Source organism: Cervus canadensis, chromosome 2, assembly GCF_019320065.1.
Source record: "Cervus canadensis isolate Bull #8, Minnesota chromosome 2, ASM1932006v1, whole genome shotgun sequence".
Taxonomy (NCBI): Eukaryota; Metazoa; Chordata; class Mammalia; order Artiodactyla; family Cervidae; genus Cervus; species Cervus canadensis.
Window position 1 is genome coordinate 90701794 of NC_057387.1, and position 27868 is coordinate 90729661.

The following is a 27868-nucleotide window of genomic DNA, read 5'->3' on the forward strand; positions in this document are numbered from 1 at the left end:
TGGCGGAGAAGATCCCACAAGCTGTGTGGGATGGCTATAAATAAATAAGCAGTTTCAAAGTATAATATTAAATGTTGAAAGAAATAGTTTTTCAACTTTTATCTTATTTAAAATAAAAACTATCAGTACTATATTTTCTTTGGGGGAAGGGCCTAAATAATATATTAATGGATAGCCCTCAGTTAAGAAATATTTTCTTAAAATAGTTTCTAATTTGGGGTGATTTCAAAAAAATATACCCTGTACAGCTTTATTATTAAGTTATTGTATCCTTGAAATGTACATAAAACAGTGAAGGAAACTCCAGGTTTTTCCTTTCACCCTGTTGGGTAAGAAACTACTACCCTTTTTTGACTGAAGAAACTTGAAGCCATCCAGGATTATAAAAATAATCAGCAGGTGAGGTAGGAGAATATGGCTTGAACTGTGATTTCCTTTAACCTTCATGGAGAATCTGCTTTTAAATTTGATTTAGTTTTTTTTAATAAAATATTTTATGATTTGTGTTTTCCTAGTTTCAAGTTCTTGTTTTAAATCTAGAATAGAACAGAGGAAACAAAATGTATCCCATAAATTGACTAGCAGCTATCATAAGTCATGTGGAAGTCCTATTTTAATTGTTTTCTTTCTTTTTATAGGTAAAGAGAAATGTGTATGACCTCACGAGTATCCCTGTTCGCCATCAGTTATGGGAGGGCTGGCCAACTTCTGCCACAGATGACTCCGTAAGTGGCAGTTGAATTGTCAGTTTTATGTCCTCCTCTCTCTTTTGCCACTTTCAGCCTAATTGGCAGTGATATTAAGCAGAAATCAAACGCTTTGTATCCATGGAAGTAATTTTTGTAAATCATTTGCATTCACTTGCAGAACTATTGTCATAAGCCAGATAATATCAGCATTCTCTTGATAATGTTATATCAGTATCAGGAACTTTATGCTTCTTGATTTGACTTAAGTTTTTCCTTGATGAAAAAAAATACAAATATTCAGATATTGCAAATGAAATGTCCCAAACACAAAAATTTTTTTCCTAAATTACATATACTTCAAAATCGATTTAATCATTTTATTTAATTTTATAACTGCATTTCCCATAATTAGACCTATACTTTAAAAAGTTAATTTTTATAGTTAATATTAATAGCGCTCTATTCTTAAACACTCTCATAATTTTCACTGCCATAAAAAACTGAAACAAAAGACCTAGTCTGTAATTTTTAATTACTGTTACATCTACTCATAATAATTTCCTATTGTAAATTTTGAAACCTTTCCTATCTCTATCTTGTTTCCAGTGATTATTTTCTAAGAGAGAGTAAATTTTATCATTGAGGAGGCCATTTGGCTACTTTTATCCACAATCTTGATTGTTCTAATCAGTTTTTTTAAGGAAAAAATTAGAATTTTCAAGAATTTTGAAGTGAGTTATTTTTAAAATAAATAGGGCTAAAAAGATGCTAAGATTTTGTAAACATCTTACAATAATAAATATCCAAATAATGATTATGGCTAGGAGTTTAATTATGTTTTCTTATGTTCTAAATATTACATTTGTCAGAATAATATTACATTTTGTCATAATAATAATTACCACTTCTCTCTTAGCACCACCATCATATACTTTAGTCTAAAGGAATTCTTTGCAGAAGACAGTAACATTTTTAAACAATTTGTTTATGTAGATGCCACTTGAGTCTAATTATTCCACAATCTAAACATTGTGCCTTTGGAAAATGCTTTGTGGATTATGAAACTTCAAAAATAACCAGAAGATAGCAAAACTTGTTTTTTAAGTGAACCCTTCAGAAAAAAATTATTTACATATAGGGACTTACACTTATTTATAAACTGTTAATTTTGACATTGACATTATAGTATGTCATTATAATTATTGATGGTTGTCCATGGCTAAGTGGTAAGAATGTGGTTGTTGTTTTTAGTATGTTTTTTTCCAGTTAGACTGAGAAATTTGATGGAAAATATGATACATTTATTTTTATAAAATTAAGAAACTAAGTATATAAATGATAGCTTTTTGTTTACCTGAGAAGATATGAAGAAACCAGAAATGTTCTTAGCATTGTCTAATAACCTGCTACAATTTATTTATTTATTTATTTTTCCTGCTACAATTTATAGCATTAATAGAAGAAAATTATTAAGATGGAGCATGTCACTGAGTTTCAGATACCTCACTTATTTAAAGCATTGTAATGAGTATTAGCAATAATACAAATACTCTGTTCATAGTAGACAATAAATGAGAGTCAGTATTGTAACTTAATATTAACATAACTCAGAGAGTGATCATGGGCAAGTGTTGACTGGTTTACATAAATGAAATGGTACCTGAGATTTGCTTCAAAATAACCTCTTGTGTTGGAAGAGTGAGTGGGGATATTCATAAATCCAAACTGATCATTGTTGAAGGTAGTTAATGTGTATATTTGATTTTTTATATTATACTCTCAAGTTTTGTATACATTTGAAAATTATACAATTGTAAGTTTAAAACAAAAATACTTGTCTGGTTTAAGATAATGAAGTCCAGAAATGTGGGACTTAATAGCGTTGGAAAAGTTAGTTGCTCATGTGCCCCATTTTTATGGCTACCAAGCTGAAATGGGCTTATCAGAGCAAGTTCCAAGAGTGATAGGCAAATCAGTGAAATGCAATATATTCCTCTGTAACATAGTATTTAATATATTTAATTTTATTTATTTATATTATTTTTGGCTATGCTGGGTCTTCGTTGCTATGCACTGGCTTTCTCTAGTTGTGATGAGCAGGGGCTACTCTCTAGTTGCGGTGCTCCGGCTTCTCACTGTAGAGGCTTCTCTTGTTGCAGAGCATGGCCTCTAAAGTGTGTGGGCTCAGTAGTTGTGGAGCATGAGCTTAGTTGCCTGCCCTGGATACCCCGCTTTTGTAGGCAGATTTTTACCGCGTTTTACCACTGGACCATTCTTTTCCCATCTGTGCTTCTACCTGGTACTAGAAATCCCAGTAAAGAGGGAATCTCCATTAAGAAGCCTGATTCTTTTTGCCTCATTTCTCATATTTGCACCTTGTCCCAGAACCGGTGAAGTGATGCCTGCCTGTACCTCCCCAGAGCATATGTTGCCACATTGGCAAGATGTTGCCTTGATCTGCATGATTTGATACAACAAAGATGTTTAAGGCCAGGCTGCTTTTAATCGGTGTGATAACAGATCCACTAGCTCCAGTGCTTGAGTCTTGACAAAAAATGCTTATAATTGTAGTCATTTAAGGAGATCCTAGCCAAAGAAATGTCATGCAGCCTTTCTTTCATTAGAAATATAAAAAACTCATAAAGCTGGTGCCTGTAATCTATATTGTTGCAGGCGATGGTGTTTTTATACTTATTTAAATCACTCAAGTGGAGGCATCTGCTACAAAATAAGATCGTCCTCACAGCTTAGGGCATGAATTGGGTGCAGCTGAGAAATGTCAGCTGTGTAAACAGCCTGAAATGTGTTACCAACAAAAATATAATTAATTTCTTTCCAAGACAGTGTGCCATAACTGAATATTTAGGATGGTTTAACTTTCAGAGAAAGCACCTGAACATTTTCTTCCCAATGCCAGAGTAGAGGATTGGTTATAAAGGTCATTAAAGGTGAGATTAGTTTATACTTTTCCTGCTCAGTTGCAGAAATTTCTGTTGCTTTGAATATATAATAGTTTTAGATACCAGTGGCTTCTGTGAATTAATGGAAATATCTTAGATCAAGAAATTAGTAGTTTGGGATGATGGAAATGTTCTAAAATTAGATTGTGATGATGACTGTATAACTGTGTAAATTTACTAAAAATCATAGAATTAAACATTTCAAAAAATAAATTTTATGGCATGTAAATTATATCTCAGTAAAGCTATTTTTTAAAGGATACTAGTGAAGAACTATATTAAAATATTTCTTGGTTTACATTTGTATGTTCCCTGAGAAATACTTTGCAGTAATGCAGAAGGTGTTTTCTTCAATGTACTTCTCATTAACCTTTGACTTAACAAACAGGACAAAGAAAGAGACTTCTTATAATTAGATTCTTGTATAATCTTGAGTCTCTTACAAACGTGATAGACTACAGTCTTTTGATATTTCCAACACTACTCAGTGAATTTAACAGTCATTTAAAGCATTGTTGCCCCATCTCTCTTCAGAGTTAAAAATATTTTCTTTGCTTATAGTTGTACTCTAATGGGACATGGGATACTGTATGAATTGTCAATAATTCTTTTAGTTCCTTTTTGCGCTCTTTCACCAGGGAAATAGGTATCTAAAGCTTCACCAGTAGGGGAATGTTTTCATGCTGTGACAGTTCAGCTGTGAGAACAAGGAGTTGCAAGTAGGCAAAATCTCATTTTACACTTTAACAGGGACACTCTTGATTTCCAGAGAATAGAAATGATTTTAACTCTATGAATTATGTCAAGGCACCTTATTATAATGCAGACAATTTGAATAGATGTAGTTTTTAAAACTCCAGGTTTTAGTAATACTTATACAAAGAAAGAAAAATCCTTCCTTTTTAATTCTTTGTGTTGTGCTCCCCTGCTCTTTTTTCTTTAATAGTAATCATCTGTAGTTTCATCATTGGCTAAGCAGTGTTAAGTCAGATTTTGAGAAATTAGGAATTCTAGGACCAGAGGTCTTTAAGTATATGTTAGGAGTCAGAAAACTACTTACTAAATATTAAATATTTTCACATTGAAAGTGAGATCATTTATAAACAGAATAAACCTAGTGACTTTTCTGTGAAATAACAATAAAACAAAAGTCACACACATGACTTATTCCTTTTTTATTACTGTTCGAAAGAATTTGTGAATGAAGGAATGCCATCTACTTTCATCCTTCTGATGGAGACCATTTTCTCCTGTAACTTCTTCCTAATGATTTGTTTTTGGCAGGTGTCAAATTATAAACATTCCCCTTGTACCAGATCCCCACCCTCCACTGTATAGCAGCTGCTGTCCCAGGACAGACTCTCCCTATTACCACATACCTACCACGCTATCAGACTTACTTACTTATCTTCGATGGCAACCCGGTATGTGCTGACTTATGTACAGATTTTTATGCTATCGTTCACAACCTTCTTTCTTTAGTGTGAAACTTCCCTTCTGGGTTTATTTTCCCTTACAAGCCTAGAGAAATTGCTCAATAAATGTTTCTTGAATAAGTGACTGAATATGATACCACATATATCTCCACTTTAGCTAAATATTCATTTTGCTGTTCTGATATACTTGGTTCTCTACTCCTGTATTTAATCATATTATTCCTTCTACCCACAATATCTGCAACAATTATTTCTTTTCTTCAAGACCTTTCCTTCAGAAACTTTGCCTGTATCCCATGCTACCATCTCCAACCATCTTAGAAATTAGTTTCTATTTGTTTCTCTATTTAAATTATTTCTATTTTTCCTTATTTTTGTTATTTTCATCTTTCATTCCCTTCCACCTGGCTCCATTACTTATCTGAGTAACTGCAAATAACTTGATTAACCTCTTTGAGTCTCAGTCTCTGTAACCATAAACACAGATAATACTCCTACTAGAGTTTTGTAAAAACTAAGAGCCAGTAATTACAAATATAGTTACTTCTTTATTTATTTTGAAGATTGAAGTAGTCTGTACTAGATAATGTCTAATACATGGTTAGTTAGTTAGTTAAAGTTAAGTCGCTCAGTCGTGTCTGACTCTTTGCGACCCCGTGGACTGTAGCCCACCAGGCTCCTCCGTCCATGGGATTCTCCAGGCAAGAATACTGGAGTGGATTGCCATTTCCTTCTCCAATACATGGTTAACCTTTGGCTATTACTATTTTTTTCATCCATATATCTATTCATTCATTTGACATTTGTGAAAAAAACTCTTTTACACCAGTAAACACACTGGACCTTAAAGTTACAAGGATGAAGTCCTGTTCCTCAGGGTTTGCAAAGTATAGTGTGAGACAGATATATAAACAGTGATGATTGAAGTTTATGTAAATGCAAAACATAGAATCATAGAAGAGGAAACAACTAATTTCTCTAGCAGATGGTGTGGTGAAAAAATGGCTCCCCAGAATAAGGAACCAAATACCCCTTAAGTTAAATTAAACAAGTCTAAACTACACTTTAATTTGTATCCTGTGTTCTTGGCTTATGTAAATTCTAAAAATTGAGAGTAAGAACTATCTTCCTCATTTTTGTATGCACTGCAGGATAAAGTGTAGTGGTTTTTTTTTTAATATAGTGTTTTATACATTCACTCATCTGAGTTGTTCAGAGCTCCTCGAGGTTGACATCTGTGACAATAAACAACTAAATGATGAATTGGTATGATATAGTGACTTTATAAACTGAGAATCAGGTTTATCTTCTTTCTAATAAAAATGATCAAAACTCAATATTTCTTGGTAAGTAGACTAGCAAATTTAGGTGAGGAGCCACTATATCAAGAGAATTTATATTGGCATGTGTTTAATTGTGTGCGTGCATGTGTATGTGAGAGAAACAAGCAGACCAGTCCAAGTTCATCACATCCCTACATTGCTATCACTTGGATAAGTTGTTTATTGTATGACCTTCATTTTCCTCATCTGCAAAATGAAGATGACGTTAACACCCTTGAAAGTCTATTGTGAAGATTAAATGGATTAACATAATAGTTTGAACTGTATGAAATTGCCATTTTTAAAGGATAAGATTAGCCATTCCATATGGTTTTACCTAATATGTATAGCTTATTATATTATATAATGCAGAATTTAGCAGTTCAGCCCCAATTCTACTCTACTGTTTTTCCTGCATCGTAAGCAGATCTTTTACCATCTGAGCCACCAGGGAAGACCCAAAATTGTTATAAAACATTATACTAGTTTGGATATACAGTGTAACGGTTTGATATTAGTATACACTACAAAGTGATCACCATAATGTCTTGTTACCATCCATTACCATAAAATTGGCCCCCCTTCACCCATTTCCCCCTCCACCCTCCAAACTCCTTTCCCTCAGGTAACCAGAAGACTGTTCTCTGTATCTATGCATTTTGTTTTGTTTGTTCTTTTTTTTTTTTTTTAGATTTCGCATATAAGTGAAGCAATGCTACTTGTCTTTCTCTATCTGATTTATTTCTCTTAGCATAATACCCTCAAGGTCTATTTCATCTTGTTACAAATGGCCATATCTCCTCCTTTTTTATGGCTGAATAGTATTAGACACACACATACACACACACACATATCACATCTTCTTTATCTAGTCACCAACTGATGGACAGTTATGTTACTTCCATATTTTGGCTATTATAAATAATGCCACAATGAATGTAGGGTTGCATATGTCTTTTTTGAATAGTGTTTTTGTTTTCATTGGGTAAATACCCAGAAGTGGAAGAGCTGGACCATATGGTAGTTCTGTTCTTAATTTTTTACAAAACCTCCATTCTGTAGTGGCTGTACCAATTTACATTCCACCAATAGTGCACAAGGGTTCCTTTTCTCCATATCCTTACCAAAACTTGTTATTTTTTGCCTTTTTGATAATCACCATTGTAACAGGATGTAAAGTGATATCTCCTTGTGGTTTTGAATTGCATTTCCCTGAGGATTAATGTTGTTGAACAGCTTTGTATTTGCCTGTTGGCTATCTGTAGATCTTCTTTAGAAAAATGTCTGTTTGGATCCTCTGCCCATTTTTTTTTTTGTCAAATGTTGTTTTTTTGTTTGTTTTTTTGCTGTTGAGTTGTTTGACTCTATCTTTGATGTTGACTCCTTTTTGGATATGTGATTTGCACATATTTTCTTCCATTCAGTAGATTGCCTTTTCATTTTGTTGATGGTTTCCTTTGTTATGGAGAAACTTTTTAGTTTTATGTAGTCCCACTTTTTATTTTTGCGTTTAGAGTCAGATCAAAAAATTCAACACTAAGATGAATGTAAACAATGTTTTATTGGAGCACAGTCACACCATTTGCTTCTGTATTGTATACAGATGCTTTTACAGTGTAACTAGTGGCAGGGATGTTTAATTGCAACAAAGCTACATGGCTCACAAAGCCTAAAATATCTACTGTTTGACCCTTAACAGAAAAGGTTTGCTAATCTGTGGTGTAATGTTTGGCATTGAGTAGCCATTCAACAAACGTTAGCTCCTTTTCCCTTGAATAAGCATCTTCTTTATATCACATATGCATGCAGAATCAGAAGTATTCTTTGAGTAGCTTCAGGGTCATCTTATGCTATTTAGATTACTTTGTTAGCCTGTCCTAGGTCAGACAGATTCAGGCAATCTTTGGACATTTTCACTGGCTTTTTCTTTATTTGACAAGGTCATAGATAATGTTGCTTCTAACAGTGGTGAGACTCAGTAGCTTCAGAAGGTTCACTGCCCTTGTCAACATATAGAGTCTTTTACAAATAACACAGGCAAAGACTAAACAGACAGAAAGAACAGGTTTAAAAGCAGTAGAAGAAAGTTTAAGTTTAAAAGGAATAGAAAGTTGTAAAATAGACTATACCCTGAAGAGTGAGAGTTGGAAGTTCAGGAGGGTGGGTGAAGCACTCAAGGGATGTATTTACTTGGTAAATATGAGGGAGAACACATGAAAGTGAGACAGCCCTCAACAGGAAATTTACAAACACTAAGATCTGATGTTGTGAATGTTGACTTCATTGTATTAAAATCTCAAACGTGTACAATACTGCTTCTGCCCATGAAGAGGTAACTGCTATGGGAATTGTCTTCTTTCTGTGAACAACTAGAAGACTGGATATAATGTGTGAAACAGATGTTCTCAGATGTTAGACAACAGGTAGTTCAGGACTCTGAAGAAGGAAGCAAATGAGCCTTGCCGGGAAGCAGTTCCTGGACCCCATAACAAGGAGAGAAAGCTAAAATAGAATCTGGTGATTATATTGCAATTGAAGAGACTGAAATAGAGTTTAGGGAGGTCAAGGCAGCTAGACTTTGCAAGATAGACTACCAGCAGAGAAACTACTCCAGAAATCTATATGGTTCTCCTGATTTTTAGCTGAATACCAATCCATGCATGCCATGCATAGGGTGAAATTCCAGGAGACTGGGGAAAGAACTACTGCCTGGAAAAAGAACAATTAACTGGGAGCTGTAAGGCAAACAGTACTCAGAGCCCACACAATGCTGGGAATAGTTTGAGTTCCCACCAGCCATAGTAGAGACACCTCAGTGAATACATGGAGCACCATAAGAGATACTCACAGGAGAATCACACCTTGGTGCAGTATATAAACAAGGCTTAGAGTGAAGGCTACTCTAGGACTTCCCTTCCACAAGCTTAGAAACAGTTTCCGAAAGGACTAAAAGGATTAATAGGTAAATGCTTCTAAGAACAGAGTCCAGCATCCAGTTAAAAGTTACTGTATATACAAACAAGCAGGAAAATCTAATCCTTAACCAGGAGAGAAATCAGTTAAAAAAAAAAATAGACATAGAAGTTACATAATGAAATTGACAGATAGGGACTTTAGCTATTGTAAATATTGTGAATAGGCTCAAGGATTTAAAGGAAAACATGAATTTAATGATGAAAGAATAGAGTATATAAAGGATAGAGAAATAATACCTGAAATGATAATTTCACCAATGAACTTAATATCAGATTGCTGTTGTTGTTCAGTCACTAAGTCATGTCTGACTCTGAGACCTCATGGATTCTATCACACCAGGCTTCTCTGTACTCCACTTTCTCCTGGAGTTTGCTCAAATTCATGTCATTGAGTCGATGATGCTATCTAACCATCTCACCCTCTGCTACTTGCTTCTCCTTTTGCCTTCAATCTTCCCAGCATCAGGGTCTTTTCTAATGAATTTGCTCTTTGCATAGGGTGGCCCAAGTATTGGAGCTTCAACTTCAGCATCAGTTTTTCCAATGATTATTCAGGGTTGATTTCCTGTAGGATTGACTGGTTTGACCTCGTTATTGTCCAAGGGACCCTCAAGAGACTTCTCCAGCACCACAATTCAAAAGCATCAATTCTTCAGTGCTTAGCCTTCCTTAATGATTCATCTCACACATCCATGTATGTCTACTGGAAAAACCATAGCTTTGACTATTTGGACCTTTGTCGGAAAAGTAATGTCTCTGCTTTTTATATGCTGTCTGGGTTTGTCATAGCTTTCTTTCCAAGAAGTGTCTTTCAATTTAATATCTGTAGTCAGTCACTGTTCACAGTGATTTTGGAAACCAAGAAAATAAAATCTGTCACTGCTTCCACTTTCTCCTCTTCTATTCGCCATGAAGCAATAGGACTTGGTGCCATGATCTTAGCTTTTTTTTTTTTTAATGTTGAGCTTCAGGCCAGCTTTTTCACTCTCCTCTTTCTCCCTCATCAAGAGACTCTTTGCTTTCTGCATTTCGGTTAGGTTAGTATCATCTGCATCTCTGAGGAGACAGGTAAGGTGATCTGGTACTTCCATCTCTTTAAGAATTGTGATCCACACAGTCAAAGAATTTAGCATAGAGAGAGAAACAGAAGTAGATGTTTTTCAGGAATTCCCTTACTTTCTCCCTGATTTATTCAGTTCAGTTCAGTCACTCAGTCGTGTCCGACTCTTTGCGACCCCATAAACCACAGCACGCCAGGCCTCCCTGTCCATCACCAACTCCCGGAGTCTACCCAAACCCATGTCCACTGAGTCAGTGATGCCATACAGCCATCTCATCCTCTGTCGTCCCCTTCTTCTCCTGCCCTCAATCTTTCCCAGCATCAGGGTCTTCTCAAATGAGTCAGCTCTTCACATCAGGTGGCCAAAGTATTGGAGTTTCAGCTTCAACATCAGTCCTTCCAATGTACACCCAGGACTGATCTCCTTTAGGATGGACTGGTTGGATCTCCTTGCAGTCCAAGGGACTCTCAAGAGTCTTCTCCAACACCACAGTTCAAAAGCATCAATTCTTCTGTGCTCAGCTTTCTTTATAGTCCAGCTCTCACATCCATACATGACCACTAGAAAAACCATAGCCTTGACTAGACAGACCTTTATTGACCAAGTAATATCTCTGCTTTTCAAGAGTAAGGAGAAAATATCTAAAAACATATTTGGCAAAGGTCCTCTATCCTGTTACATAAAAAAGTCTTACAAATAAATAATAACACAAGCCAATTTAGGGGAGTGATAGCGCTTTTTGAAATTTTGATTGTAGTGGTGGTAGTCAGAAGTGCCAAAACTCTTGAACTGTACATTTATAATGGGTGCATTTTATTATAGGTAACTAGATCTCAATTAATTTTAACTAATGATTTATGATGAACATGTTGATCTGAAACTGTAACTGGTACATGAGAAGGTGAAATGCAGAACCAGTATTCAACTCACAATCTGCCTGCTCTCTGATGCCAATGTTCTTTCTCTTGTACCATGCTAGTCCTTGTATGTTCCATGTTGCTCAAAATAGTTCCAATTTTGAAATATTCAGTCTAATTTTTCCCCAGAATTGTATTCATGCTGGTTTGAAGTTTTAAAGTTATTCATAAAAGACAATAACAGAGAAACAAACTTTGCCTTTATTTTCCTTTGTTAAGTTGACACTAGGAGTCTTTGAAGATAAGTGAACTTAAAATTTTCACTGTAGCACTTTGGATTATATGCTTGTGTCTTCTTGAATAGTAGCCATATCATTAATGTGGCAGAGAATGAGCAACAGGATTCTACTCATAGTTTGGTACTCATAGTTATTTAATATAGTGGTCGGTGAGTATATTAACAGACATTTATGTAATGATTTTAGTTTACAAGGCATATTTCATATGCGTGATCTCATTTGAGCCAAGTAGTAGATTACAAATAATTTTTGATAGAAATAGTATACAGTGGAATACGTTACTATCTGTAGAAATTTTCTTCAGAGTTTCTTCAAACCATATTTTCTTAATAGCTACCTCTTAGAAAGCCTGTCTTATTCATTTTTGTGTCTCAAGTGCCTGGCAAAGCCCCTGGCACAAAATAAACATTCAGTAAAGGTTTCTTGTGTTTATGTTAAACTTAACGATGAAAAGTCAAGTGATTGGCGCTAAATTGCAATAAATAACTGCTAGTTTAATTCTCCAGTATATATCATTACTTTCTTCGGAGACACCCCTGTTCTTTTTCAAGAAAGCAAGCTCTTTCCTCTGTTAACTGAGAAAGAAGTTGTTGGAACTCTTGTACTTGACCCTATTCTATTACTGAGAAATGGAAGGTTGTTTATAATACATATGTGCAGTACTTAATCTCTGGCATTTGTGTTTTGAAGTTAACATGCTGTCTGTTACATTTGAACAGCTGTAACATATGTGATAAGATTTCTTAATAAGTCTTTTTCTTGAGCAATGGAAATACGAATATGAAGGGCAGTATTCCCAGCTTGTTAAGTTGGACTTTAGATCCTTGGGTTTAGATGTAATCAATTGTCCATAATTCTCTGTTTGAGAAAGATCGTAAAGAGAGCATTACAGCCTGTTTTGGCTAACACAGATTCCATGGCATTTTTTGATGTGCAATTAAAAGGATGTTTGCAACTGTGTCTAATTGGCTAAATTCTTACAAATTTTGTAACCTGAAGAGAAGGCTTAAAATGAAAATTTATGCATGTTAAAGTAGCCATTTGAGCTCGAGGTGCCTTGATCAATAGTCAAATCAATTGCTGCCCCCACATCATGACTTTGTTTGATATTCTACATGTAGAATATATAAGGGTGTTTTTGATAAACAGCCACAAGAGATTGCTGGTACTGATTGTTCCCACAGCCAAAGAAAGTCTTTTTGTTCTTTTATTGTATGTTTGTTGACAGTTGTGATCAACACGGAATGAACTGCTTTACAGTTTATTACTTTCAAAGTACAAATTTGAATGCTGTGGATTCAGATGTATAAAAGAGATAAAATTACAGACAGCTTTGAGTGGCAGTTACATATCAAACCTCACGGGGGTTTGACAGGCAACGAATATCGTTATTAGACGCTTTTTCCATAATTGCTGACATTTATCCAGTGTTTCACAGTATTTGCTAATGTATTAATGCAGTCAATCTCTGAGAGGCTGCACATGCCTTTTTAGCCCTGGCTTTTATGGGATTCTGAAATTCATAGACCCACAGATACTTATTCCCTGCTGGTTGCCGTAGTGACAGAGCTCAGAGATAAGCCAAGACAGAGCCCTTTTGTGATTGCTTTTCAGGTGACATTCAGCGGCAGCTTGAGTAGAGTGTCCTTTTATAGTTCCTGTAATTCAGAAAATGATAACAGCTTTTTGCTGCTTAGAAGAGAAGTCTGTGGACTGCTCCCGGTGGGATTTCAGTTTGCTGTGCCACTTCATACCAACACCAGCCTGATAGAGTTCTTATTATTGTGGAGATTTCAAAGTGCAAGGGGAGTGAATTAATTATAACAGGTTAGAAAATACAGGACTGATACTGCAAATAAAACTTTAAAGTGCTAATTCATGTTTCACAACCATATGTAACAAATTAATTTGGACATTTTCAGCTATTAGGGATGATGTAGTTAGGCACTTGCTAAGTAAATGCATCTGACTTAAATTACTTGATGAACCATGCTACATCTCGAAGCTGTTACATCTCAAAGTTTAAAAAGTTGTCTTTCATTTCTATATATCATTTTCCCATTTGAAACCATTGCTTTCACATTTTGTTGTTTAGAGGCAGGTAGGTTTATGAGGACACATTCTTAGGATTATAATTATACTTTCTTTTCAGCATTCTCAGTGTAATAATTAAAAATGAATGTTTTATAAATAACATATAATGGTATAAGCTATTCAGAAGCTTATACAGAAGAAAACACTATGATGATGAAACATGGTGGGTTGAAGGGAGGGTACATTTCAAGAAATAACTGGAGAAAATGGAATCTTATCTGGAACAACATAGAGGACTTAAGAAGCCATCCCCCATCCTCCCAGACTCTTAAAGCTAGGAGAGTTAATATTTGTTATTCTGCAGGAAAGAGAACTCTAGTAACACTGGGTAAGTAAAGGATACGTTGACACCTAGACTGTATGGTTGATATTATTTAAAAGAGGCCAATAAACAACACCAAAAAGAAGAGGAACACTAACCTAAATTAAACTATGCAAATCTGAAAGGAGGTATGAAACACTTAAATGTCTACTCCTAAAATTTAAATGTAATTTGCGGTTAAATAGGGAGCAAGTAGAACCAGCCAAATAGAGAAGTTAACTTGAGAATACGAAGACATGAAAAAGAATAGATGTGTTCCTCAGTTTCAGAATTGCTGGTGAACCATGCTAGATGAATAGGCAAATAGACAGCACATGAATAAGGGCTCAGAAGAGAATTTTGCCTAAAAATCTAATTCTTAGATTAGTTGTACAGTTGAAAAGCTGGCATTCTACTTTGTGTTACTTTCTGACCTTTTAGGCTCATTTTGAGCAGGTATAAATTCACTTGTAAAATTCAAATATTTGTCATTCAGACAAAAAAGGGTAACCTTCAGACTAGTGACAAATAAATATGACATTTTCATATGATATTTAGTAGACTTTTATTAACACTGTGTTACCCTGTGATGTTCATTGCATTCCTTCTTATGGTTTAACTTGATCTTCAGTTATCTGTTTTGCTATGTTAAGAGGAAAAGAGAAGAGAAATTTTTAAGAGTTGTATTATTATGTCATGTGCTTTTTGGTGCTGTGGTTATCCACTTAAGAGTCTCTCTCAAAACTTAGTCATCCACTGAAATGGTCTTTAAGACCATATCATTCCCACAGTGTTTTAGAATTGATAAATATCAGCTTATAATTGTTGCTTTAAAAAAACACAAAACAAGCAAACAAACAAACCAAAGTAATGAAACCTACAGAATAGAGGAAAAGGGCATGTTGGCTCTCAAAAAGTATGCTGACTGCGTGTTAAAAAGTGGTTATTATATTAAGGAGATTGGTTCTTCTTACTAACATAACACCCTATCCCCTGAATTCACAATCTCAAAAATTTCATCATAGTTTCTGTCTTTGATGTTTATCTGTTTTCAGGTAACTGTAAAGTCAAAAATAATTCAGTGAAAAGTAGCCGTTGCAGTATGACATCACACATGTTATAGTGCGCTAAAATAACTTCCAAAAACTGCAGTTTTGTTATTTTAACACGCAGTATTACATACTTTTGTGACTTGACTCTAGGAAGTAAAATAAAAAGTCTAGATGAAATTTAACCATTTCTCCTTATTTCTATAAGTATTTTGTTGTTAATAATAATAACAGGAATAGTATCTGTTTATCCTGCTTTCGTCTATGCACTTTCCTGGACCTTTATATGTTTTATCTCTAGTCTTTGTATTAATCAGTTCTGAAAGGTAGATGTTATTATCCCACATTTGCACATGAAGGAGCTCAAGCTTAGAGTGGCTTAGTAACATGTCCAGCAACGCACAGGGAAGTGGTGGGAAGGGAATACTGTCCCAAGTTTTGCTCTAAAGGCTCCCTCTTTGCACTGTACCATAGGGATTTCCTTGTGGACCTTAAACCCCAGTTACTTATTTTTCCTTCCCTAGCATAGTTCTTCAGTTTTACCTATTAGGAACTTTTAGATATTTTCCTTTCTCTATCTCAGCCCCATAAGATTTGTTCCATTGCCAGAGGCTCATCTTAGACCTATGTCTCTGTGAATAACATTAAAGAGTACTTAAAAATACTTACTATATACAAAATATATATATTGCCTTAGCAATATACAATTAATAATATGACTCAATCTGCCTAACAACCCCATGAAGTAAAGGTTATTATTTGTTCATTTTACACATGAACAATCTGAGGCATATTCCTATGACCTTATAATTAGTAGCAATGGTGTTTGAACTCAGGTACAACAGAGTTCATGGCCTTACTCTATGCCTGTCGTAATAGCAGAGGAAGATCAGTGACAGGACATCTGTGAAGACCTATCCATCATCTTTGTTCTTCACCACGCTGTAATGTTCACTGTGGAGCAACTCAAGGATGAACTCACCACATTCATTGTGGCCATAATTCCACTTTCATGAAATGTGAAATGGAAACTGGATCTTTCTATAATTTACAATGCAGTGTAACCATAGTATGCATCATCAGACTCCAGAAATGTTATTAAATTTATCCTCTTTTTAAACGTGGAAGATACTGTGGCTAGTTATTTAAAAATTTGTCCAAGGCCACAGAAATAGGATTAAAACTTGGAAACTCCTTTACACTGAACATTAGACTATTGCCTCTAGCCCTAGCCCACACTTCTAATCAGATAACTGTGTGTAGAAAAAGAATACTGGACTTGGGGATGAGAAAATCTTGTTTCTAGTCCAAGCTGAGTAAGACCATTCCTCTACCTGTGCTCTGTGCCCCACTCCCTTTTGTATTTTCTGCACTGTTAATAATTATCAATTACCGTGATCAATAATCTCTACTTTAATATTTTTTACTAATCCATACTAGATATTCTGTCCATATTTAAACATGAAAAGCCTCTTACCTTGAAAGAAACACATATGTACATGCAGTAAATACAAAGACAAAAATCCTCTCTTGAGTTTAGCTGTCACTTTCTCTCTTCTTTGCAGTCAAAATTTTAAATGAATTATCTGTACTTAGTATCTTTAATTTTTTCTCTTCCAGTAATTCCTCAATTCATGCCACTTTGACCCTCAATCCATTTCTCCACCAGAATAGTTTTTCTTCAGTTACCAGTGACTGCTATCTCATTGTTTTTGGCCTCTTAGCACCATTTTAAAAAACAAAAAAAAAATTTTTTATTGAAATACATTTATTCATAAAAGGGTACAAATCATAAATGTACAGCTTGATAAATCCTCGTAAAGAAAATACCCTTAGGTAACCAGGATCCAGACCAAGAAAAAGAACATTTCTAGCATCTAAAAACTCCTTCATGTCTCTTTTATCTAGGAGATAAGACCATAGATTAGTTTTGTCTTGTTTTAAACCTTTGTAGATGGAGCCTTATAGTATATATTCTTTGTCTAGCTTTTTCTTCTTTCCTTTCTTCCTCTCTCCATCTTTCCTTCCTTCCTTTTTTCTCAACCTTATGTTTATCAGATTGATTCATACTCTATTTATATGTAGTTATAGTTCAGTCATTCTCATTGCTTTATAATATTCCATCATATGAATATGATTATTCATCTCATCTATTGTTGATGGGGTCTTTGGGTAGTTTCTACTGCTGGGCTATTTTAAAGAGACTCTTTCAGCAGGGTTTGACCCTGTTGAAAACTCCTTCCTGAAGTGCTCTTCCCTTGGCTCCCAGGAAATGACACTGTCCTGGTTTTTCCCCTTCCCTTATGATGCTCCTTCCTTTTCTATCTCCTTTGGAAGCTCATCCTTCTCTGCTTGCATGCGTGCTCAGTCACTCAGTTGTGTCCGACTCTGTGCAACCCTCTGGACTGTAGCTCACCAGGCTTCTGTCTTTGGGATTCCCCGGGCAAGAATAATGGAGCAGGTTGCCGTTTACTTCTCCAGAGGACCTTCCTGACCCAGGGATCGAATCTGCATCTCCTGCATTGGCGGGCAAATTCTTACCACTGAGTCACCTGGGGAGCCATCATCATTCTCTACCCAGTCACTAAATATTGGAGTTCCATAGGGCTCAGCCCCATGCAGTCATTTTGTCCTACTTTGTGTGTTCTTCCTTGACATTCTTATCACAGCTATAGTTTAAATTATCACCCATGTGATGGCAGTTAGCAAATGTATTTCTGGCCCAGTCATCCCACGTCAGATCCAGAAGAGCCTAATCATCTCCACTTAAAGGTCCCAAAGGACTTCAAATTCAACATATCCAAAGTTGAATCCATGTTCTTCCCTGGCCATGCCTTGTTTTTTCCTAAAGTTCCCTAATTCCATGAATGGCACCTCCACCCACCAGCTCTGCAAGCCAAATAGGAGCTACTCTTGATAGCTCTCCCATGCTGACCATATCCAAATTGTCATGTTCTGTCAATATTAGCTCACATATCTCTCATTCATTCTCTGCTATCCATTTCCACTGTCATCACCCTAATATAAGGTACCAACTTTTTGAATCTGAACTGTTGCAAGAATCTCCAATCTGGGTTCCCATAACCACTCTCACTTCCCTTCAAACTACTCCTCATACTGAATCAGGATAATCCTTAAAAAAAAAATATATATATATATATATATATATATATATATATTAATATATTTATTGAGTAAATATATTTACTCAAGCAATGTCCATGTTAAAATTTTCCCTTATAAGCACCAAGATGCTTAACATAACTCGGTAGGTACTGTATAGTCTGATTCTTGCTTGCTTCTTTAGTGTTTGTCTATATTACACTGCCTTTTCTTCCCTAGCTACACTGGTCTTCTATCAGTTCTTCTAATTACCATTATTGGATCTTTGCAATGCTGTTTTCTCTACCTGGAAAAGTCATCTTCCCTTCAGTCTCTTTTGTATATTTCTTACTCATTCTTCAAACTCAGTCACTTCTCCATGGAAGCTGCTTTTTCATTCCTTTTTCCCACGTTTATGATTTTTACATTTCATTTAAGTGATTATCTACCACATAAGCTTTAAGTTTCATAGGGAAAATATCTTATTTTTGTTCAGCTTTGCATAACTAATACCTTCTGATAGAAGGTGCTCAGTAAATATTGGTTGAATGAATAAACCTTTGTGAGCCTCAGTTTCCGATTCTTAGCAGCTATTCAGCATTGTTGTAGGGTTCAAATAAGATAATATATGTGGAAACACACCCTAAAATACAATGCTCTAAAGAAATGTAAGGAATTGGTATTATTATGCCCAAGCAGATAGATTCTTGCTACTGAAGATTCAAATATTAAATCTTGCTATGATACTAGGATTATGCAAATAAATGGCAGAAATTATTGTGGTTTCAGTTCTCATTCTTTTGGTTTGTTGATCTGTCTCCATGGTCGTTCTATCATTCCTGCCATAGTTCAGACTCTCATCATTTTCTCCTGCTTTCCCTGTTCCAGATCTTCCTTTCTTGATTCCCTTAGTCCTTTCTCCCTTCTTCAGTTATCTTTATTAAATGCATTTGCATCATATTATTCCCTTGCTTCATATCACTGTATGGTTTTCCATTGCTTATAGGATAATGTCTAAGGTCCTTAATGGAGCATATTTGACTCTCTGTGATCTGACCTATGCCTTCCCTTCTACTTATCTCCCTCACCATTTTTTACTTTGCTTGCTCTCCAGCAATACTAGACTACTTATTTATTAGATGTATTACCTTCTTTCTTGCCATTGCTTATATCACATTCCTTCTTAGGTGCTTGTACCGCTTTTGGTCTATTCCTTAATCATATCATCCTTTTAAGATTCAGCTGGTACTCCTTTGTGACATTTTCTCTTAAGTTCTCAGGCAAAACTAGTCATTTTTTCCCAAAGCACCTATTAAGGGACTTCCCATATTGGGAAAATAGGTTATTTACACTTCTTATGTACAAGTACACTTGACTGCTTGTTTTGAACCCTTCAAGGGCAGGGATGCTATTCTTTTTAAACTCTATCCATAGACATATAACGGTTACTTTATTTATAGGGTGATTAGAGAACAATGACCAAGACAAATAAGGAATGGTCAGATTTTAAAGTATGGGAACATATGTAGGGCCTAATTCATGTTGCATAGGGGATTTCATCTGCTATTGTTGTTAACACCGAAGTCAGCTGCAGGATGCTAGTGCTGCATATGGGGGGTAGTTACAGTGCATTGAACTTTAGCTGGAGTTCTTACTGTGCCATCAAGATCAGCTTAATAGTCGTATGTTTTTATTGTACATATGCTTACCGTATGGCACTTGAGTTTTACTTTGAGAGCTTATAAAGTAACCAGATGAGCACATACCAAAAGTTACAGATATGATAATGCTCATGTTATATTGTGTGTGTGTATGTGTACATGTGTGCACGCTAAGACATATACGACTCTTTGTGACCCCATGGACTGTAGCCTGCCAAGCTTCTCTGTCCTTGGGATTTTCTAGACAAGAATACTGGAGTGGGTTGCCATTTCCTCCTCCAGGATATCTTCCCGACCCAGGGATCAAACCCACATCTCCTACGCTGGCAAGCGGATTCTTTACCACTGAGCCACCTGAGAAGCCCCATGTTATATAGTATATAGGATGAACCTAGTAAATGTTGAGAAATAAAATCATCTATTTTTGTTCCAGTTTTTAAAGTCATTCCACATGAACTGACTTATTTTTCTTTCATATTTGTTTAATCAGGCATAGTATGAATGAATGAATGTAAATTAGCAAAGTCTCCAGGTGCAACAATTTACTTGATATAGGCTGGTTCAAGCTTGGTGCATCTATTGGGTTAGTTGATACTTACAACACTGAGAAGATGAAACTCAACACATGTAAGATTCAGCGCAGTTGGGAGATGGTAAGAGGAGCAGGGTCATGGTGTAGGAGAAGATAATATTAAAAGGGCAAATTTGGAAAAGTCAGCAGTGGCCACAGGACTGGAAATGTCAGTTTTCATTCCGATCCCAAAGAAAGGCAATGCGAAAGAATGCACAAACTACTGCACAATTGCACTCATCTCACACACTAGTAAAGTAATACTCAAAATTCTCCAAGCCAGGCTTCAACAGTATGTGAACTGTGAACTCCCAGATGTTCAAGCTGGTTTTAGAAAAGGCAGAGGAACCAGAGATCAAGTTGCTAACATCCATTGGATCATCGAAAAAGCAAGAGAGTTCCAGAAAAACATCTACTTCTGCTTTATTGCCTACGCCAAAGCCTTTGACTGTGTGGATCACAAAGAACTGTGGAAAATTCTGAAAGAGACGGAAATACCAGACCACCTGACCTGCCCCTTGAGAAATCTGTATGCAGGTCAGGAAGCAATGGTTAGAACTAGATATGGAACAACAGAATGATTCCAAATTGGGTCAGGAATATACCAAGGCTGTATATTGTCACTCTGTTTATTTAACTTATATGCAGAGTACATCATGAGACATGCTGGGCTGGATGAAGCACAAGCTGGAGTCAAGATTGCCGGGAGAAATATCAATAACCTTCGATATGCAGATGACACCACCCTTATGGCAGAAAGTGAAGAAGAACTAAAGAGCCTCTTGATGAAAGTGAAAGAGGAGAGTGAAAAAGTTGACTTGAAGCTCAACATTCAGAAAACTAAAATCATGGCATGTGGTCCCATTACTTCATGGGAAATAGATGGGGAAACAGTGAAAACAGTGACAGACTTTATTTTGGGGGGCTCCAAAATCACTGCAGATGGTGATTGCAGCCATGAAATAAAAAGACACTTATTCCTTGGAAGAAGAGTTATGACCAACCTAGACAACATATTAAAAAGCAGAGACATTACTTTGCCGACAAAGGTCCTTCTAGTCAAGGCTGTGTGGTTTTTCCAGTAGTTATGTATGGATGTGAAATTAAAAGACTATTGCTCCTTGGAAGAAAAGCTATGAAAGCAAAGACATTACTTTGCCAACAAAGGTCCGTGTAGTCAAAGCTATGGTTTTTCCAGTAGTCATGTATGGATGTGAGGGTTGGACTATAAAGAAAGCCAAGTGCCAGAGAATTGATGCTTTTGAACTGTGGTGTTGGAGAAGGCTCTTGAGATTCCCTTGGACTACAAGGAGATCCAGCCATTCCATCCTAAAGGAAATCAGTCCTGAATATTCGTTGGAAGGACTGATGTTGAAGCTGAAACTCCAATACTTTGGCCACCTAATGCAAAGAGCTGACCCATTTGAAAAGACCCTCATGCTGGGAAAGATTGAAGGCGGGAGGAGAAGGGGACGACAGAGGATGAGATGGTTGGATGGCATCACCAACTCAATGGACATGAGTTTGTGTGGGCTCTGGGAGTTGGTGATGGACAGGGAGGCCTGGCATGCTGCAGTCCATGGGGTCGCAAAGAGTTAGACACGACTGAGTGACTGAACTGAACTGAACTGAAGGTATGGAGATGAGGGTACCATATGGAGTTACGAAGTCTAAGATGATGAAGGAGAGATACAGATCCTAGAAGGGGATTTAGGGGACAGGGGTAGACTGTAGAAGTTCTAGGCTACCTCCTAGTTGTGCCCAAATGTGACTAACACTGCTCCCAGATAGACACAGCTATACAGTCAAAGCTTCCCCAGGAGAACCAGATTCCCCTCCCCTCATGGTATCTCCAAGGACATTCAACTCTAGAAGAGAGTCATTCATTGCCACTTGTTCCTTAGCTTCCTGTTTGTGTTCAAAATGGCAGCCTGCTGGTTATTAAGCTCCAAGGAGCCAACCTTGATGAATGCCTCCTGAGTTAGCAAAGCCGGAAGAGGCTTACATTATCCTGCTTTCCTAGCAGACTTCACCTAACACTGGCTTCAGCATGGTATTATTTTCTCCCAGGCCATAACTGGGTAAAAGTTTTAGTGTTAGGAAATTAGATAACTAAGTTTGGATAGTGTTATTTTGATCTTGTCAGATAGTTTTGAATGTCATTTTTGCTGGGGAAGAGTTTATATGACATCATTTATAAGGCTCTTGGATTAAGTGGTGGTGAAATGTGTATCTTGAATGACAAAGAATGGAAAAAAGTGGCACATTGAAGCTCACAGAGCCATGTCATAGTCTTTCCTCTGTAACTTGCCATCTTACTGACTTAGGAAAAGTCATGCAAATCTTCTGAATGTTGATTATCTGAGCAGAAAAATGAGATATATTAGAAAATATGTATGTGATCAGGTATAATAGATCTTAAAGTAGCTTTAGACATATCTACTAATTTTCCTAAGCCTGTATTTCTTCATCTGTCATGTGTCAATATTAGCAGCTTTAGGATTAAATGAGTTCATGAATATGGATTGCTTGGCTGAATAAAAGTTAGTTTCTTTCATATGAGTGAACAAATACAGATTCTAGAATCAGAACATCTCTAATTAAAATTAAATCTCAACCCCATCAGGAGTATATAGTCCCTCCGGACTTCTATTTCCTGAAACTGGAAAGGGCTCTACCTCATAGAGCCCTTGTATTAATGGGAAGTGGGAAGATGAATTTAAAGTGCCTGGTGCATAGCAGATGCTCAATAAATATTGGAATCCTCTCCCTTCCCATCATCTTCCCTACCCCCAACTCCAAGGTTTCCCCAACTCTAAAATTCTCTAATTCTAGGCAATTCTAATACATAAGTCTTCAACAAATGAAATAGGTCAACTAAAAGTAGGTAAATTTCAAATAATAATTGACTCCCGAGTGACAACTGTGTTAGTGTTCTTTTAAAAATAAAACTTTCCTAAATTCTTTAATCATTTCTTGCTTTCATTTTGCTAACGTTATTACTGTATGTTGATATGTTGATCAAAATAATTTTGTATAAAATGAACTATTCCTAGCCTGTGGAGAAAAATCTTTACTGTTTAGTTTTGTTATACTCACATTAAAGTTTATTTATTAATACATTTATTTGTTTAAAGTAAAAAATTTTTTATTTGTTTAAAGTTTATTTACTTATATTTAACTGTAGTACTTTTCAGTAAATTTATTCAGCTTAAAGTGAAGTTTCTGATCGCTCAGATGGTAAAGAATCTCCCTGCAATGCAGGAGACCCAGGCTCAGTCCCTGGGTAGGGAAGATCCCCTGGAGAAGGGAATGGCGACCCACTCCAGTATTCTTGCCTGGAGAATTCCATGGATGGAGGAGCCTGGCAGGCTATAGTCCATGGGATCACAAAGAGTTGGCCATGATTGAGTGACTAACACTTCCGCTTTCTTTTCACAGGTAGTTATTTGAAAAATAAGACAGTATCCTACAGTGATTACTGCCTGTTTGGAGAATTAACACTTCAGCACAATTTCATTTTACAATAATTTTTTTGGCATTGCTATAAGTAACTGCTGCAGGTATGAATCTGCCCACAGAAGACATGCTTGACTCAGGGAAGGAACACTATCATGTTTCACATATTTTTTAAAAGATTATTGAATTTGAGGATTTTCCTGTTTTTTAATACAAAATATTATTCTTGGTGTGTGAGCTTGTGTGTGTACATAGAAGAACCAATGAACCAATAAGATTATGCACATGTATAATAGAGGGATGACTTATTGGTTCTTGTGTTTATCTAGTGCAAGTCTTAAAAAATATAATAGTAATGTAATTCTGGTATATTATTATTTTTATATGAGACGTATAAAATGTATTATAGCATTTTGGTTTATAGTATGCATTACTGAGTAGTTTCTACACCTGAAAACGTTTTTATTAGCTGTATTATGTATCCTCATAAGTTTGAGAGTTATCGTGTTTACAGAGTAGAGCTTAAGTGACATTTGAATTACTCTACTTTCCATGTAGTACATAGAATGTAATACTTTAGAATGGAAAGATAATTATGCAGAAATGCTAAATATGAAGTGAAACTAATGTGCCTTTATATTAAAAAAATGAAAATGTCTAAGTTCAAAGTATATTGATGTTGAATTTAAGTGGTCTGTATTTTACTTATTTTGACTAGTTGTTTCAAGTCATCAGTGACTACTGAATTAAATTTAACCTATTTTATGTCAGAATCCTTTTGAGCCTTATACTTTTCACTCAAACCCAGAGATCACTAAAACAGTACTCTGATGATAGTTTTAGCATTTCTTATCTCATTTTGAAATAGTTTCCAGGCACAGCTCCTCCCCAGGTGGATATAAATTTTTCTCCAGAAAATTACAGGTATCTTTTTGTGTTTTATTTAGGCTGAAAGTGAAAGTGTTAGTCACTCAGTCTTAACCCTAACCCTAATCCCTGGGTCAGGAAGACCCCCCAGAGTAGGAAATGGCAACCCATTCCAGCATTCTTGCCTGGAAATTTCCATGGACAGAGGAGTCTGGACTGCTAAAGTACATGGGGTCACAAAGAGTTGGACACGACTGAGCACACACACCATGCCAGACATTTATTACATGGCTGGCCTATCAAAGCAACTTACTAAGCCCCATGGGGGCTGAAAATGAGAACACTGATTTTTCTTCAAGGACTTTAGGACCTAAACATAGACACAAGCAGAGTTAAAAGGACCACAGACTAAGAATTCTAGAAGTTTACTATAAGGGTATAGGAGTTGAGCAAAAGGAGAAAAATCACTTGTCTGGGATGGACCAGGTATGCATTAACGAGCGAGGGGACATTCTTTCTAGTTTCTAGATAGCACCCATTTATAGTGCTGTGTCTAACTTTGTGTAGTTAATTCAGGCTATTTTTCCAAGGAGGAAGAGCCATGACAAGATGCCCAGGAGCATTATGTCCATGTGCTGAGACCAAAGCTGTTAGCATAACTGCCCAAGTTTGCCAAGGAATTAGATGCTGCTGGAAAAATATCCAGAGTTACTATGTATGCTATCCAAAGAGTTCCACAGTGTTGTGGGGTAAATGGCATCCCACTATTGACTAGGTATGTGCCAAATGGCTGGTTAGTACTCTTTATGCATACAAAACAGACTTGAGATGTATCCTTGTATATTTAAAGCTTCTTTGGTTATGATGAGCTGAAGTCACCACTGATTAATACAGTAGCTCTCTAAAATAATGAGGTTTTTCTGCTAATGGTACCTCTTCATCAAACTTAAATGAGGAGACAGCTTGAGGTAAAAAGCACCTTTCTAACCAAAGATTTTGTCTTTATTGCCTGTGAATATGTTCTGATTATAGAATAAGGCAAAGAACTTGTTTTGATAAGATCTTGGATTCTTATGATGAATATTCCCTATGTTGACTTTATATGCTCTTGTTAACTTTCTAAATGTTGGAAAAATGAAGAAAAATGTTTTGAGGAGTTTCTTTTTTTTTTTATTCTACATAAGACACCCTGTCTGTATTTTAGATGGAGAGAAATTCTATACTTTTAATGCACCATTAATGTATATGATGGCTTTTTAATTTCTGGAAGTGTTAAGGTATTGAAATTATGTTGCCATACCAAAATTGTGATGGATTCACCAATAGATGTAATTTCCTATAAATTTGTGACTGATTTCTTCTATTGAATTCCTGCTTAGCATCATTATTTTGTCCTTTGCTTTTTATGAGTGCTTAATACTTCTAAATTCTTTTTCAAAGAAGTCTCCATGAGCTTTGGCTTTGCATCCTCAAGCCAGATTGTTAACATGTATATGTGTGCGTCCATGCATGTGAGGATATGCGTATGTGTGTGAGAAACAACACTGAATTCCTTTTAACTGTGCCCAGGTAACAGACACTGGGCATTTGTGAATCAAGTCATGCACGCTGCGGCAAGTACAGATACATTCTCTATTGTTTTGTTAGTGCACATTAGAATTGATCATGATGTGGACATATTTCCCAGACTTTGTTCATCTAAATAACAGCAGCAAATAATGAAGTATCCAGAGCTTAACCATCATCATTGGTGTTTCCTTAACTCCAAACTGAAGTAAAAATTGAGAAAAAGACCATTTTATTTATTTTTAAAATCCCCTATGAGGAGACAGTAATTAACTCAAGATCCACAATTAGCCTCCCAGCAGTCCATATTAACCACCTCCAACCATCCCAGGTCTTTCAGAGGTGGCCTGATTCTGAGATTATTTTGCACTTGAAACAGAGAGACTTATAATAATTAGCTTGAAACACATTTAAGAGTGTGAGTTTTTTCCTTTTTCTTTTTGAGTTAATGTCTGCCCTCCCTAATAATTTTATGGTTTGCAGGTGGGGAAAAAAATAAAAGCAAATATTTGAAGAGAGTATTCTTTCCTACCAAGTTATAGAGCTATGTTTTTCCTTTGGTAAATCTATAAGTAGCAGCTTTGCTTCAGCTGGAAATTTCATTATTAATTTAGTTACATGACACAAAAGAATTAGCAAAATGAATAAAATATTCAAGATTGAGAGAGAAACATGGAGAGGCCCACTTATCACAATTGCTTACTGGTAGTCTTCCTTGTTTACCTTTTTGGTTTTGTTTTAAAGGAAATGTTCAGTTGCAGAGCATTCCTGCATGATTCAGATATGGCACAAAGCTCAACCCTGGGAACTTTTGCTGCTGCTCTCTGAATGTTTTTAATGCAACCTGCTTTTACAGGTTTAAATTACATTCTGTCACACTGTTTTTGTGGTTGAATTAGAAACTTTTTTTTTTTTTTTTTTTTTTAGTTAAACCTGTGATAAGTAATTGTCACAGTTAGCGCCCTGGTACAATGCTAATTTGAAGTGACATGTCCATACTGGCCCTCCGTAACATGAAGAAGCCTAACAGGTGTGAGGGGTGTGGCTTCCCATGGGCTCTGTTGAACTTCTAACCAGAGAAAAATAGCAGAAAAAGTGAAATGAACCTTGAATAAAGCTGTCAGCAGTAATTATCTCAGCAACACTTTGTGGGGAGATAAAATAAGCACTGGTGCTTTTATAACCTGAACACACTGGACCCAAGATAGATTTTTTCATCCATTTAACATAAACTGCTGAATACCTTTCAAGAGGTATTTTCATGGAGCCTAATTAAACAATAACTTAATTATTATCATGAAATATAAATTGCTGGAAGACATGCACTTGCTTTTTTAGGTTAACACATGATTTCTTTGGGGTTTTTTTTTTTTTAGTAGTCTTGGTAAATTTTTTTCATGCTTCTTGTTTTAGCAAGCCATTATGGTCTGAAATCTCAAGTAGTTTATAGAAAGTAATATTGTCTTCTGGGAAAGGATACTTTTACAACTAGCACCAAAAACTGCTTGAAGGTTTGGTTTTCAGATACTTTGAGAGGTGTTCAGTATATTGGACTTGCCCATACAAAGCAGAATAATACATACGAATGAGGTGAATGAA

The 27868-nt window shown here is 35.9% G+C and overlaps 1 protein-coding gene across 4 annotated transcripts in view; it reads left to right on the forward strand.

Moving 5' to 3' along the window:
• Positions 1 to 27868, forward strand: part of FAF1 (Fas associated factor 1) — a 507320-nt gene that overhangs the window by 276913 nt on the left and 202539 nt on the right. For all 4 annotated transcript variants that reach the window (XM_043461371.1, XM_043461369.1, XM_043461370.1 and 1 more), the window contains one exon: positions 639 to 725. In XM_043461371.1, the coding sequence (XP_043317306.1) occupies positions 639 to 725 (87 nt within the window). The remainder of the gene's footprint in view (positions 1 to 638; positions 726 to 27868) is intronic.